Source organism: Mycena indigotica (genome assembly GCF_014461135.1).
Source record: "Mycena indigotica strain 171206Taipei chromosome Unknown Mind.scaff0016, whole genome shotgun sequence".
NCBI classification, from domain to species: domain Eukaryota; kingdom Fungi; phylum Basidiomycota; class Agaricomycetes; order Agaricales; family Mycenaceae; genus Mycena; species Mycena indigotica.
This window is the reverse complement of record NW_023503015.1, coordinates 504,991-518,923: the sequence shown is the minus strand read 5'-3', so window position 1 is coordinate 518,923 and position 13,933 is coordinate 504,991. Positions and strand designations below refer to the sequence as shown.

Here is a 13,933-nt window from a genome sequence, read left to right as displayed (position 1 = left end):
CGGTAACAGCGCGCAGCCTCTCTGGCCGCTCAACAATGGCGGAAGTGTCTCGCGACCGGATGTACTGGTGTTTGTAGCACGCGTCCTGCAGGAAGATCGCGGTCGACGGACCAGGAAGGGAGGCGTCCATCGTTACGGAAGCTTGTCTGGCGATGGCAACGTAGGTAATTGCCACTTGCCACTTGAAGATGAAGGAAAGAGACAAAAACGCGATTAGAGTTTGTGTCACGTGTGGCTATTTGCCTTCAAGTTGGCTTCGTTTCTGGCCCCCGCCGATTCCGCAATGATTCTGTCTTTTGCCATATTGTCGACCAGACTACGACATAGAAGGCTGACGGCCTGAATCCTAATACGAACCTCATCAGGGTGGATGAGCCGCCTACTCGTCGATGCAATTGGAATGACGATTGTCCTTACCCAGGATTCAGATGGACCTGAAATTGGCAACAACAGTGTGCGTCGTCTTGTTTTCATTTGGTATAGACATTTCTGACTTCCTCTCAGAGTGATCCCGCACCAGGCGAGATCCGAAGGGCCAATAACTTGAATAGTGCACCCAAGCGTAGTGCACCCAGGCGGAGGTACTGATGGACCAAGCTTCCAACTGCGCTCAAGCCGTCCACGCACTAAACCGAATATTGGTCCTCCTCTTCCGGCTTCTCTGACCAAAGCGAGGGCCATAGCATGCGTCCCAGCTGGCTATAAAAAACGACCGCAAAGCGTCAAAGCGATCCCTTCTTCAAGTTCGATGGCTCGTGGCCCACACCCTCACATGGACTCCAAATCCCGACTAAGGTCTTCCCTCCAGCGGACGAACCAATCGCGTCTTAGGCTGGTAGCCAACTGCGCTCTACGTGCCAACGCGAACGCAGATGCAACGGTCAAGGCACACGCTGTCGCACGAGCGGTGAAGAGAGAGTTGGCTCGGCAGAGACACAGGGAAACGCGCATAAACGAGGCCAAGCTGCTCGAGATGGCCAGGGGCAAAGTCAAAAACTGGCTAGAAAAGTTCCAAACGGAGGCCCCGGATTCAGAAATAGAATCCACTCTCCATCATGATGACGGCTCGCACCCCTCCATCGACTACTTGCCCGACTCGGACTCTGCTGTCTCCCCACGACAATGGCCCCGTCGATTCTCCAACCAGCCAGAGGACGATTTGGGAATCGACCCCTTCCCGCATTGCAATCCGGTTCCCTATGCATCAGCAAATGGGCTCCAGCGTGGTTTCGATATGAGACACTGGGCGATCAAGTTTGACTGCCATCCGAGAGGGGATGCGTATGATAGAGATATGGTGGACTGCAGTTGATGCTGACTTATGGACGACGAGTCTACTGCTCGCCGCGCTCATCCAATTTTTCTGTTAGTTATGCTTACTACATCATCACTAGGAGTACCACAATCATTGGCACAACGGACTACTCATGCATTACCTCTCAAGTCTATCTGAAGCAGATAACAATTTTTTTCCCTGTCTCCCACAAAGAAAATATGCAACGTTGGCATATACATGCCTTTTTTTCCTCCAATAAGTAATTCCGAAAAGGACCCATGATAAATCTGAAATGATTCCACTACTGAATGGTGACAACAACAGAGTCGACTTCGAAGGTAAGTTGGGTGTGGTTCTTTGCACGGGATCAGCGGGTTATATACCACTCGCTGAACACTTACATCGTTCCAGGTCGGGTGCAATACGCTGATCTGGGCGTTTCCTGGGGTTATGCCTGCAGGAATAGTAACCAAAATATCCTGATAGACAGAGCGCGCGGGGCCGGGGCCGGTAAGGTGGAAAACGGGGTTGTATGTGCTGTCGTAGAGCACCGTTCCGACGTTGTTGAGCGGGGAAAGGCAGAGGAGGGTGCACTTGGTGAACGTAACAACGGCCGCATTCTCGACGGACCCGGCGGGAGGCGTAGTCTGCACTATGAGTAAATCTTTGCTTCTGAGGAGGATGGAGCTGTAAACTCACTCCTGTAAGGCGGACGGTGATGGTGGAGTTGGCAGCCACAGTGGAGGACGGGGTCGGCGCGAGAATCGTCAACGGCGTCTGGGCGAAGGCGGATGTGGCGAATGCGACGGTAGCGAGGAGCGTGGTAGTAGAGAACTTCATCCTTTGGTGTTTGTTTGGCGTCAACGAGGAAAGTTGAGTGAGGAATAGCGACCACTCTGATTGCTCTTATACTCGCAAAGGCGCCCAGACGCGGCTTAAACTCGCTACCCCAATCCATATACCGTCTTGCGTCAATGAATGGGTGACCTGGGTCAGTAGCAGATAGAGGACAACCTCGGAACCGTCGACGAAAGACTCCGGCAGGGCGATGGACTTTTTCGGAGCGAACTGGGGATATTTTGACGCTGTAGAGGACATACGGGGCTATTTAGCGCAACTTTTAACGGTCTAGACTCCAGGGGCTGGTGGGATCTCATATGAAGCAGCTTTCGGAACAGATTGTACAGAAACTGCTTTGTGTGCTGTTCTCGAGCCTGAGCTTCGATAGCCGAGTTTCTTCCTCCAAGCTTTGAAATGCTGCCGATAGTTCGCAATCCGTGTCATTATTTTCTAGCTGGTCGAAGCTCGATAGATCCCGTCGAGTTACACGCCTGCTCATTGGCCAGAGGCAGGTACCACAATACAGATACAAAGACTGCCTTGGCTGACAGAAAATTGCAGTAATGTGAGTCGACTGAGATTTGGAGAGCATATTTCTTTATGGACCCACTTCAGCCACCAGATGATAGTTCAAAGTCAAGGAGCGCCACAAAACGTGAGACCGCGTGACAGAAAATGTCACTCGCACTGATGGCCGGCCAACTCGGACGATGCCGGTTGAGACCAATTTAGGAAAACTTGCAATGCGAGCCTGCTTGGATGCACCAGTTTTCCCTAGCTGGGCCAGCTCAAAGAATGCAGGCGTTATTGACTGCATTTTTCGTTGAATATTTATTCGTTGAACAATCACCCTGATTCACCCAACGACTCGAAAAATAAAACCACCGATATATACATGAACCCGAATTCGACTTTTGAACTTTAAAACTTCTTTCACCTCATCAACACAACAAAGGACTGGACCAAAATCGCACTCTGAGAGCGGCGAGCAATCTACTGGACAGTGACGACAACCGAATCGACCTCGAAGGTCACCTGAGTATGGTCCTAGAGAAATTCAAGTGAGTTCAGGTCATTGTGTATGAGTATCTCAATGAGCCATCAAACTCACGGAAGTCAATGTGGGGTGCAAAACACTGATCTGCGCATTTCCTGGAGCTGTCCCAGCGGGGATGGTGACGGAAATGTCTTGGAAGACAGTGCGGGCGGGACCGGGGCCCGAAACATGGAACACAGGATTGAAAGTGCTGTCATAGAGGATGGTGCCGACGTTGTTCAACGGAGAGAGGCAGAGGAGAGTGCATTTGGTGAAGGTGATGATTGCAGCATTCTCGACCGATCCAGCAGTGGGGGTGGTCTATGAACCAACGGTTAGTTACAAGCCCTGATAAAAAGTGCGGACGCGCTGACCCCTGTGACACGAACGACAATAGTGGAGCCGGCCGAAACGACGGTCGAAGCAGCCGGGGAGAGGATGGTCAGTGCGGTCTGAGCCAAGGCAGAAGTTGCACAGGCAACCGTGGCGAGGAACGTGGCGGCGTTGAATTTCATTCTGGTGCTTTTCTTGGTCTTCGGAAAGCTGAAGAAAGGTAGTTCTTCCTTTAGAGGCTTTTTATACAACCAAAAAATCCTTTGGGAAACTGTCGCCTTTAATCTTGGCGGTCATTCTCCGACTGAGCCGCGTCCGGAGAAAGAATGGTTTCTTGAACCGCTTTGTCGCACACCCAGCCAGGTACGACCTGTTTGTATTGAGTCTGCGCAAAGAGTCCCAGCATTCTTGCGGTAACACCTAGCTACCGAGCCGTCCCCTTCTCGAAATCGCTTGCAATCCTTAGCTTTAGCCATACCTTGATCCTCATTTACATTCCTCGACTCCTTGTGGCTTCCGACTGTGCGACAATCTCGGTTATTGTAAGCAGAAAAGGCGCTGGGTGCGTCTCTGCGGCCGACACGAACTTACCTCCACATTCAACGGCGACTACTTGCAGTTGTTCCTGGACCACCGTTCCACGACCCAGTTCGCGCGGTCGCTACTCATTGCCATTAGTTTAGCCACGAGCGGTGATGTAGTCATACCGTGAATAACTAAAATGTTTGGTCAACGAAATACCCCCGCTCGCTCGCTCCCCGCGCACTCGCAGTTGGTCCCAACTTTCAGGTAATTTCCACGGGAGAGCGTAATGATGGTTTAACGCCGCTAAAACTGCGGTACACCAGTGGACGACTTATACTGCTTGAGTAGATTGACTCGGAGTTAGACGTTCTTGCTAGGATGAATGCTGGCCAAGTAATGTCGCAACCACTTGAGGACGCTGCTACTGGCAGTCAACCAGCTTCTGTTGTAGCAAATACGAAGCAGAATTTTCACGGTTGGATTCGCAAGTCTCACTGCCGTCAGTTGGTGTGGGTTTTGACCACGGAAAAAGGACGAATACCCCCACACTCTTGCGTGACACTCCCAAGTTCTACGTGGCCACCTCTGAAAGTGGTCAATAGAATACCATATCGAATTTAGAGTACGGAGATGACCCATGTAAATCCGTATCCGAACAACAGCAGAGGTAAATAGACGCCGTCCTTACTTGATGACTGCCCACGGTCGCTGATTCGCGCAAGCATTCCGCTAGCTTTTGTTATTTCTTAGAGCTGGCAGGTTGCTCTACGGGAGCCTGAATTGTGCTGTTACTTCCATGCTCGGCCGCGCAGGAGAAAGAAGACGTGTGATTGACTTGGTGATAGAGGAAGGGTATATTTTTACGTGCTATTACCACGCGGCGATGGGATTGGACAACAGTCAAAGAGCCCTCAGCTTCCGCGATCGGTGCCCGCAACGTTCGAAACATGCATAGACGACAGCATCGCATTGGATGGGATGGCCCTAAGATGACCCTGCACTATAGTGAGAACAGCCTGAGGAATCGAGTAATTATATACGCACATGCACACCATACTCTATTGCTGCAGTCGGTTGACCTCCTTGCCAACTGGTGGAAACGGTGGAGAAACAAACAGAGGGAAGGGATGATCTGTAGAGTTTATCCTGACTAGTAGAAGCGGGAGCGCTTACTGGCGTATATTTCGAGGCTGGTTGAACGGCCCATAACCGTCAACACATCATGTTCAGTCTACAGCGATGAAGTCGATAAGTCCAGCACGCTCAGCCTTGCCTTGTATTTTTGGCATTGGCAGCGAAAGTGGAGAAGGGTTCACTGCGGGAGTTCCGGAATAAACGGGGCCCCTTTCGATCGATTATACGCCTCTAATCAATGTACCAAAAAATATAATTTTTTTTATGCCTCTATTTGAGTCCAAAAAATTTGTCCCAAATTTACCTGCTTATATGAGAAATGGGCGCGACAAACGGCGACCGGATCAGCAGCCGATTAGACACAAAAAAAAGCCCCCCTTTTCTTCCTCCATAATCAAGCCAAAACGGACTCAGTTTTTGTCACCCATTTTAGGGTATATCAAACGCCCTTTTTTGGACTGGTTTTTGCATCAAAACGAGGACCGAAAAATATTCACTTATATGACACATATCAGGGCCCAAAAAAATGGGCCCTGATATCCGGAGTATCGGGGCATCGTTTAGTTGTCGGCCGCAGAGCGGCCGACGCGTCTCAACAGTCCAATCGAAGGCAAACACACTCGTTCAGCATTGTAGTAAAAAAAAGTACATTATATAGTCCGACTGATGATATCTACGTTGGAGCAGGCAAGGCATGTTGACGCAAATATTTGACCGCAAGGCGACATTGACTCTTGAAGACCCGAGCAGCTGACAACGTGAAACGGATGTCTCGTTTCCATATGTTGTTGTTTCGCAGCAGCGCTGAACTGGCCTTGGCATCGGACACTTGTTCGCGATACCAGTCTTCGCAATTGACGGTCCAACGACCAACATTCAGGCCAGATTGCGACCAAGCGGGAGCCTGCGGCCACCATGAGACCTGTTTCTGCTGAACTCCGCTGCTATTTGTCTTGTCCTTACATTCTGTTGTATATTAGTCAATGTCTTGGTATATATATTGAAAACTGACCCATGGGAATTGAGTATATCCCCGAACACAACGCTGCCTCCTTTTCCGTCAAGCAATGGTAGTAGTAGGCATCATCAGTGCCCGGGATGAGCACCCGTGCATCAGCTGACGGGATATCAACCGCGTCCACAAGAACTTGGATTACGTGGTTCTTGATAACCTCTCGAGCAATGCGAGCAATCACGCCGCCGGCATATATGGCTAGAAGGCCGCGAATCGTAGCCAGGAATCGATCTCGTCGTTCGATATAGGCATCATACTCGATAGCACGCGGACGATAATCTTCCTCACGAGAACCAAGCCCTTGGCAATAGGGATGGGGAGGATGCCAATCAACGGGGGCATAACCGCGAATTACCAAATGAAATCTTCCCCCGAGCTCAACTAATGCTCGGAGGATGTCCTGCATATGCCGAATTCCTTTGCGCAGCAGATATATAACAGGCAATGGATCGAACATCAAGATGCGATACTCTTCATTATGGCCATCACCCAGGGGCTGAATCACGAAAAACATGGCGTTCATGGGCTGGGGAGTCGCGCTGCTCCCAAAACTCGACGTTGATGCCACGTTTTAGCCATGGATGGGCCGTTTGGCTCCGCAAATCGAAGAGATGAGCTGGCACATCAGCCATGGCTTGGGCATACTCCAAACGAGAGAGCAGAAATCGGGCGCTTGATGAGAGGATCATTGTTGTTCGACTATCTCCGAGTACTTTGAGAGCGTTCTCTTGATCAAGCATTTTCGATTCCTTGTATTCGTCAGGCCGGCTCGTCAACATTCAATAAGCCGAAGAACATCGTCAAGTCGGCGATGGTGTCAGAATTGTGCACAGGATCTTGGTCATCGCTGTCGTTGACGTTTTTTGCGCGTGAAATACTCTTCAATGTCAATGGATGCGGCTTGCCCATCCTGCAGTATCTGCAGAGTGTCTTGGGGAATGTTATCCATGTTAAGCTGGTCTTCGGACTCGTTGTGTTTGGCAGGTTCCTCTTTGCCAAAGAGAAACGCGAAATTGGGATCTTCACGGTCTTCAGCAACCTCATTCACCCATTGTGGCTCGTGTTCGTGGGGGCGCAAAGGCTTTGCAAAGGTCGAATTGATCATGGAATGCATCGAATCGGCGTTGATTTGGCCCATAGAAATCCCAAAGTTCCTCCGCTTCGCCGCGAGTTATGGAGCGGCGGATATAGTATCCATCTTTGTTGGTGTCTTTCCAACGCCAAAAAGTTGCCCTCTTCAACATCTTTCCCTTCTGTGCCTCGGCCTCACGAGCAGAACGACGTTGTCGTTCCGAATCTTTTTCCACAGCACGCATCTTTTCATTGACGATCGCTCGACGGGCAAAAAACTCGACCCAAGTTTCATCTTGCTTCTGTCCGCTTCCTTTAGCAACTGGTGGGTGGGAATGGGTGACCACTGAAGGTGCATAATCCCAATTCCGGAAGGTGTTGAAGCGTCGAATGGCGGGATCCACATAAACCCACTCCAAGAAGCCTTGTGGGCCAGGAATAGATTCAAGGCGTTTAATATCGTCTTCGTAGATTTCGAGCCGGATGACTTGCAGGGAGCTTGCGGTCGCAAGGTGTTTGCAGAAGGGAATAGTGACATGTAGAAACAATGGAACATGGATAGTATTTTCAAGAATACCCTTCACAAACCACTCGATCCGTCGATAACCGCTAATGGCCTCCACCGTCGAGAATTCGATGATGCCTCCAACGCAATTCTGGATACAAGTCTCCATGATATCTTCCAATGTATCTCGCGTTGAAGGTTGCATCGCTAGCTCGCTCGTAATAGTTGTCCGCCAATCGTACCGGGCGAAGTCGAGCATCAGTAATCTCGAAGTAAGCACGGCCACCAGAGGTAGGAAGGCATCGCGCGAGGCATAGACAGCCTGGAGTAGTTTAGATTCGGTAGTGTGTCCCATTGTGTAGCCATACGCGGCAGGAACGAGGGGCAAATACCCGCGAAAATGGTTCGGAAAGCATTCCCGAGTTTTCTTAGATGCCCAGGTGAGAGCAAGTTCGAGCAGGCCCTCTGCTCTGCACCAACGTAGGCGGATTTCTGGGTCCAGTTGCCAGACATCGCCTCGGAACAATGTGGGAACGGAAGCGGGGACGACATCGAGAGAATGAAGCAATGGACCAGAGAATATGTTGATGCTCGGGAGAAAGAGGGTGTGCGGGAAGTCGGGATTCAGCCATGAAGTTTGGTAAAGCGTCGGAGGAGTTTCCGAAGACGCGGGACCGGGGCACTGGGAAATTGTCGGGATTCTGGTGATGAATTCCCGGTCCCCATTCAACACCGCAAACACGCCAGTTTCGACGAGGCAAGACCATTGAAGGTCTTCGAGGGCTATAAAGCTCATGAGTAAGACTATAGATACGAGTTAGAAAGCAAATGACTTACCGGCGGTATTTCGTGCTGGTCCAAGGAAGAAAGCGGGACGAGACGCAACGGACGGGGAGCAGAATTATTCGAAGAGGGCGCTTTTGTCGTTTTCTGACTTGTGGGCGGCGTCGATAGTGGCTGCCGAGTCGATGAAGACGCAGATCCTCGCACCTGACGGTCATCGTCTAAGTGCTGATCTCGTCGGTACGGATGGTATTCGAGTTGGCGACGAGAGGAATGGTGGCGGTCGGCCCCCAGTCTCGACGGCCCAGGCACTTGACGGTCATCGTCTAAGTGTCGTTGTGGTTTGCGGGAAGCCTTCTTGAAGCTCTTCGACATCTTCCGAGTGGTGGTTGTCGTGTGAAAGATGATCGGCGTCACATGTGCACGTGCGTTGGTGACATACGTCACATCCACGCTTTCCGATTCGACCTCCAAGTCCGCCTCTATGTTGTGCTAGCCGTTGACCGGCAGCACTTGGCTACTCGCTGCTTGACGTTGACCGTCAGCAGTCTGAACTCTATCTCGACGTCGTGCTAGCCGCTGACCAGCAGCACTGCCTGGTCCCCGGATTGTCGTCGTGACTTTCGGTGAAAACAACACGACATAGACTGCTTGCCGTTGACCAGCAGCAGCTTGGAATCGATGATCTGAAGTGTCCACTGCCCCCAAAGACAGGTAAACTCTGACAATATCTCTTGGAGCGTTGTTCTGAATGTTTTCTTAGTATTCTTCGCTGACATTCTTGGAGGAATCTGTATTCGCTTGGACTATCTACGACAGTAACTACTCAATACACTCCATTTACCCAACCATGCGTGAAGTTGCCGCCACAAACAGCTCGAACGCCTCCTTCGAGACCTGCAGGTCCTCGACATACTTTTGCGGCTGCGACGAGAGCCATTTCTGGTTGTACAAACGCTTCGGAAGTCCAACTGGTGGCAATTTCTTGCTGATCTGCGCGCCCGCGTCGACGTTGGGCGGCCTGGTTACCACCGTGGATCTTTTCAAATCGACGGGTCTCGAAATCGATCATCTTCATATGGTTGACAATCTCGGGCTCGCGCCAATAGCAAATCTTGATTTCGAATATCTTGACCTCCGCGCCTTCAATGACGGCGTCTTTCGATTCTTCTTCCGACATGCCCGCTGGACCCAGACGCTCTAAGATCTGGAGCAATCTCTTCCACGTGTTCAGATCAATAGCTCTGGTGGTCTCTTTCAAGTAAATTACTGCTTCAACTGTCTTAACACGTCGTTCGTGTTTCTATCGTTTCAGAATCAATCAATGAAACACCAAATAATGTTTTGTTTTCCTTACCGCGTGCTGCAACTGAATTTTTTTCGATGCCAAACGACGCTGCGCGAGTAACACCATTCCCCGTGTGCGTGCCTCAGCTGGGGTCTCCCAACGACCTTCAAAACCAATCCACTTGGGCTGGAATGAGTTCCAATCGTATCGGATCCTCTCCAGCTGCTTCTTCACCGCTGACTGCAGAAACTCGCGCTTGATTTCCCCCTCGCTAACCAAGCCCAAACTTCCTTCATCGAGATCGATCGCATAATCCACCACCAACTCCATCAATTTCTCGTTGTACGCGGAATGGATGTATCCCGGGTTGAAGTCCCATTTCAAGTTGAAGGCGGGCAGCTCCGCCTCTTCGTCAGCAGCAAATGCCTCTACCTCTTGCTTCGTGACTGAATCAGCCACAATGAAGTCAATTAGCTGCTCGACACAAAATATCTCGCAGATTGCTTCACGTAACTTGGCCTATACAACTGTAAGTGTTTTTTCCTCGCTCATATGAACAAATCCTTACGTGTGCATAGTTGATCTGCTCTTTAGTGCGAGGCTTGGCTGCATTTTCCGCTTCCGCTTTCGCAGCCGATTTTCTTCCCTTCTTGGTTGGCGTGGCAACAACTACATCTTCGCTCTTCCCAGCTGTTGCAAGACCATTGAACAACGCGGACAATTCGTCAACTTCAAGATCACATTTCTCCGCCAACTTGCGAATGAGCTTTTGGTGCGCTTGGGCAGCTTCAGCGTTGGTTGCTGGAGTGTTGCTGCTCGATGTTGGAAGGGGAACTGGGTCGAGTGGGAGTACCGTTGGACGCAAGCCTTCGTTCTGGAGCAACTGTACGCTGAGGCGACCCCGACGTTTGACTGGGGTTGCTTTGGCGCGATTGGTGTCTTTGATTTGACTACGAAGTTGCACAACTTCATTATCGCGCTCATGCTATATCAGCAGCATTAGATTCATGACCAATATCTCTTCCAACCCACTCACCACACGGCGTTGCAGCTGTGAAACCCCGTTTGCTGCTATCCTGCAGCTGGTTCTGCCTTTCAAGGAGCTGCTGATTCTATTGGCACGTAGATTGTCAGTAAGTGTTCATAACAAGCATGTAAACATACCAATTGACTCAAGTTCTTCTGATCAAATAGGAACTGTCCCTGCAATTGCTCCTCGTGTGCCTCAAACGCTTTCAGCGCCGATGCCTTCCCATTGATATCAGCTTGCAAAGTAGCGATCAATTGGGCTTGGGCTTGGGCTGCTTGTCGAGCTTGATCCAATTCCTTGCGGAGAAGTTCTCCCTTCTCGACAGCAACACGGCGCTCCTTCTTTGCAATACCGAGAGCCTCCTTGTAGTACTCCTCCGTCTCTCGGACCTGAAGTCGGTCAATTCGTGTGCTGCAATGAAAGAGGAATCAAGCGCACTACTTCCGCCTCCTTGCGCTCTTGATTTCTCCGGCGGACATCTGCCTGCAAGGACTGAGCATCGGGCATAGCGTCGTCCTGGTCCATTTCAAACGGTCAAACGTTCTGAAATGCAGTCGCAATGTGGAGGAAGGAGTTCTCTGAGCGTCAGCGCCTCAGAGCAATGTGTGCGTTGATGGAACTGCCGCCTTAAATAGCACATCTGGTATTGTGTCTCAGAATGGCAAGTGTTGTATGCCATTGTCTAATTGTGGTACCAATTGTGGTACTTACCGAGCTCGCCGACCCTCCAACCACGTAATTTGATTGACGCCGTTTGCCGATCAAGTCGGCCCGCACGTGCACTGAGCGCCTCTTTCCCTCCTCCACTCTCAAACGTTGACCGTTGGGAGCTTGGTCCCTTGTCTCCTTGGCGCTGACCGCCAGGAGGCTCTGACGAACTTTGATTTGTCCCACTGCGTAATAATGATTTTGGTTTACTATATTTACACAACTGTCAACACTCGTTCGACGACGCGATCAACAAGCGTAATGTTCGCATGCTGATAGAAAAACGCGAGTCCGGCAACCGCCATCACCGCCCAGAAGAGGCGAAAGAATGTCTCGCCGACGCGCTGAAGGAAGCGGCGCCGATTGGGTTGTTTGTGGTAGACCAAGATGTCGTTGACTGTTGTCTCGCGAGATTGAGCTGCGAAGATATATGGGACTCCTCCAACATTGCCGGCCTGACTAAACTGAGCTTTCAATCTCTGAGTTGAGCATGAACACACCGCAACCGTCTGAACCCAATCAGCGCCTTCGATCTTCAACTCCGCCACAAGTTTCCCACTACGTCGATCATGGATATAAACCACGCCGCAGTCGCTGCCGCTAACGATGGAACTGCATCCGTCTCCGATAGCCACGTTCCGAATGCGTGCAGTCTTTTTCATTGGGAAGCTTTTGACGAGCTCACGCTCTGTGAGTCGATACAGGTTGATGCCGCTGGACGGATCGTCGATACAAAGAACACCGTTCGCTGCATCAATAGCCACCCCACCTCTGAAACGCAATCAACATACACTCTGCAGCCTTATCTTGACTTACATGGTCGATCCAATATTCCAAGCCCTGTTGGCTGTCGAAATTGTGCCGCCCGTTTAGGCTGTAGCTGCAACTAGTGAGTTTTCCTTCTAGCGAGATACGATAGCATGCTTACGCCTTGCCACAGTATAATCCAAACAAGAGGAGTTCACGCTGGTCACCGTTCATTGACCCGAAACCGATGGCGCGTGGAACACAGTTCTGAATTTTGAACGAGAAAACCTCATGCAAAACCATTGCTGCGCTAAGGGTGTATACCTGCAGAACACCGCCTCGATGACAGACACCCAATCGATTAGTTGGCGCGTCAAATGCCAGCCCAGTAATTTCCATTGGCTCAGACAATTGACGCGCCCACATCTCGGTGAAGGTCATTCCCTGTGTTGTCTCAGCGCGATACACATAGAAGCCGGGATACCAACCGAAGTTTCCTCACGCCAACCTGCAACGTAACCAGCATGAGTGCCTATTACGAGCGCCTCGCCGATGTCGTCCTCTCGTTTGATCCACAACAAGCTCGTTGTTGCACCACGAAGATCAGGCGATGCAGGGACGCTAACTGCGCGCCGCCCAGAGAGTTCCCAGACTTTCGTGCCGTCGGAGCCTACAGTAGAACAATGTCAATTACTTCTCGAACCAGCTTACGAGACTAACCTCCGCTTGCCAGGAACTTCCCATCATGGCGGACGCTAAGGGAGATGATGGCGCCAGAGTGGCCGGAGAGCTTGAAATTGAGTCGGTAGTCGACTTCCATTGTACTCTTTAGAGCACAGTACTGCCCTTTTATCCTAATGTGCTTGCCGAGCAACAATAAGCCATTATGACAAATATGGAAATATTCTTGTCGCCGATATGGAACTACTTGTCCAATCGCCACACTCCCACAATAACACAATAAAAGGTTTCAAGAGGTTGCAAGACGACTGCTTCAAGACGACTGCTCCATCATGGCCACCCCCGAATTTGTTGCTCAAGTGCAACAGCCACCTGCACCCCTGCTTGTACTTCTTGCGCATACCAATATTGCGACACCCACATTTACCTCCCTACTCCTTCATGAAGACCTGGATCTCGGCCCTCCTAAGAAGAACGTCATGTTCTTGGACGATGACATTGACCACCGGGTTCCCATTCCGGTTGGTGGCGCTTCACGCGTTCGAGCCAAGAATTTCGCGCGTCACACTGGCTGGACTCAAGATCGCGTGGATACATTCACGGTATGTGTTTCGTTTTGTCGTGGATCACATCTAATCATATCAGGACTCTGTTACCAAGATTGCCGAGGAGTTTCTGGATAAAACCAAGTGCGCAACTGATCAGGACGCCGGAGCGATAGATATGGTGGTTTCTAAGGTGAGCTTATGGCATTCTCTGGCTTGAGCGACTGACCCTGTTTCTAGGCTGCCGCGGCTTGGCCTGATGTCGACAAATTTGTGGCTCGTTGGCCAATTGATGTCGTCATCATTGGCTTCTGCAAAGCTTCCAAGGCGAGCGAAAAGAAAGCGTCTACCACAGCTGTCTCAGCTGCTTTTGAAGAAATGATTGGCTATCGCACTGTAAGCCATCTCTGTGCCGC

The 13,933-nt window shown here is 50.7% G+C and overlaps 2 protein-coding genes across 2 annotated transcripts; one reads left to right on the top strand and one right to left on the bottom strand.

Moving 5' to 3' along the window:
- Window positions 1-748: 748 nt before the first annotated feature.
- Window positions 749-1,312, top strand: MIND_01353900 (uncharacterized protein; the record flags this gene model as incomplete). Its single annotated transcript, XM_037369970.1, has 1 exon — window positions 749-1,312. The coding sequence occupies one exon, from the start codon at window positions 749-751 to the stop codon at window positions 1,310-1,312; it is 564 nt and encodes a 187-aa protein (XP_037213526.1).
- A 10,447-nt stretch (window positions 1,313-11,759) lies between these two features.
- MIND_01353800 (uncharacterized protein) lies at window positions 11,760-13,111 on the bottom strand (the record flags this gene model as incomplete). The annotated part of the gene is made up of 6 exons (XM_037369969.1): window positions 11,760-11,999; window positions 12,045-12,292; window positions 12,336-12,424; window positions 12,473-12,735; window positions 12,780-12,961; window positions 13,012-13,111. 6 exons carry the CDS (start codon window positions 13,109-13,111, stop codon window positions 11,760-11,762), a joined length of 1,122 nt encoding a protein of 373 aa, XP_037213525.1.
- Between the last annotated feature and the right edge of the window lie 822 nt (window positions 13,112-13,933).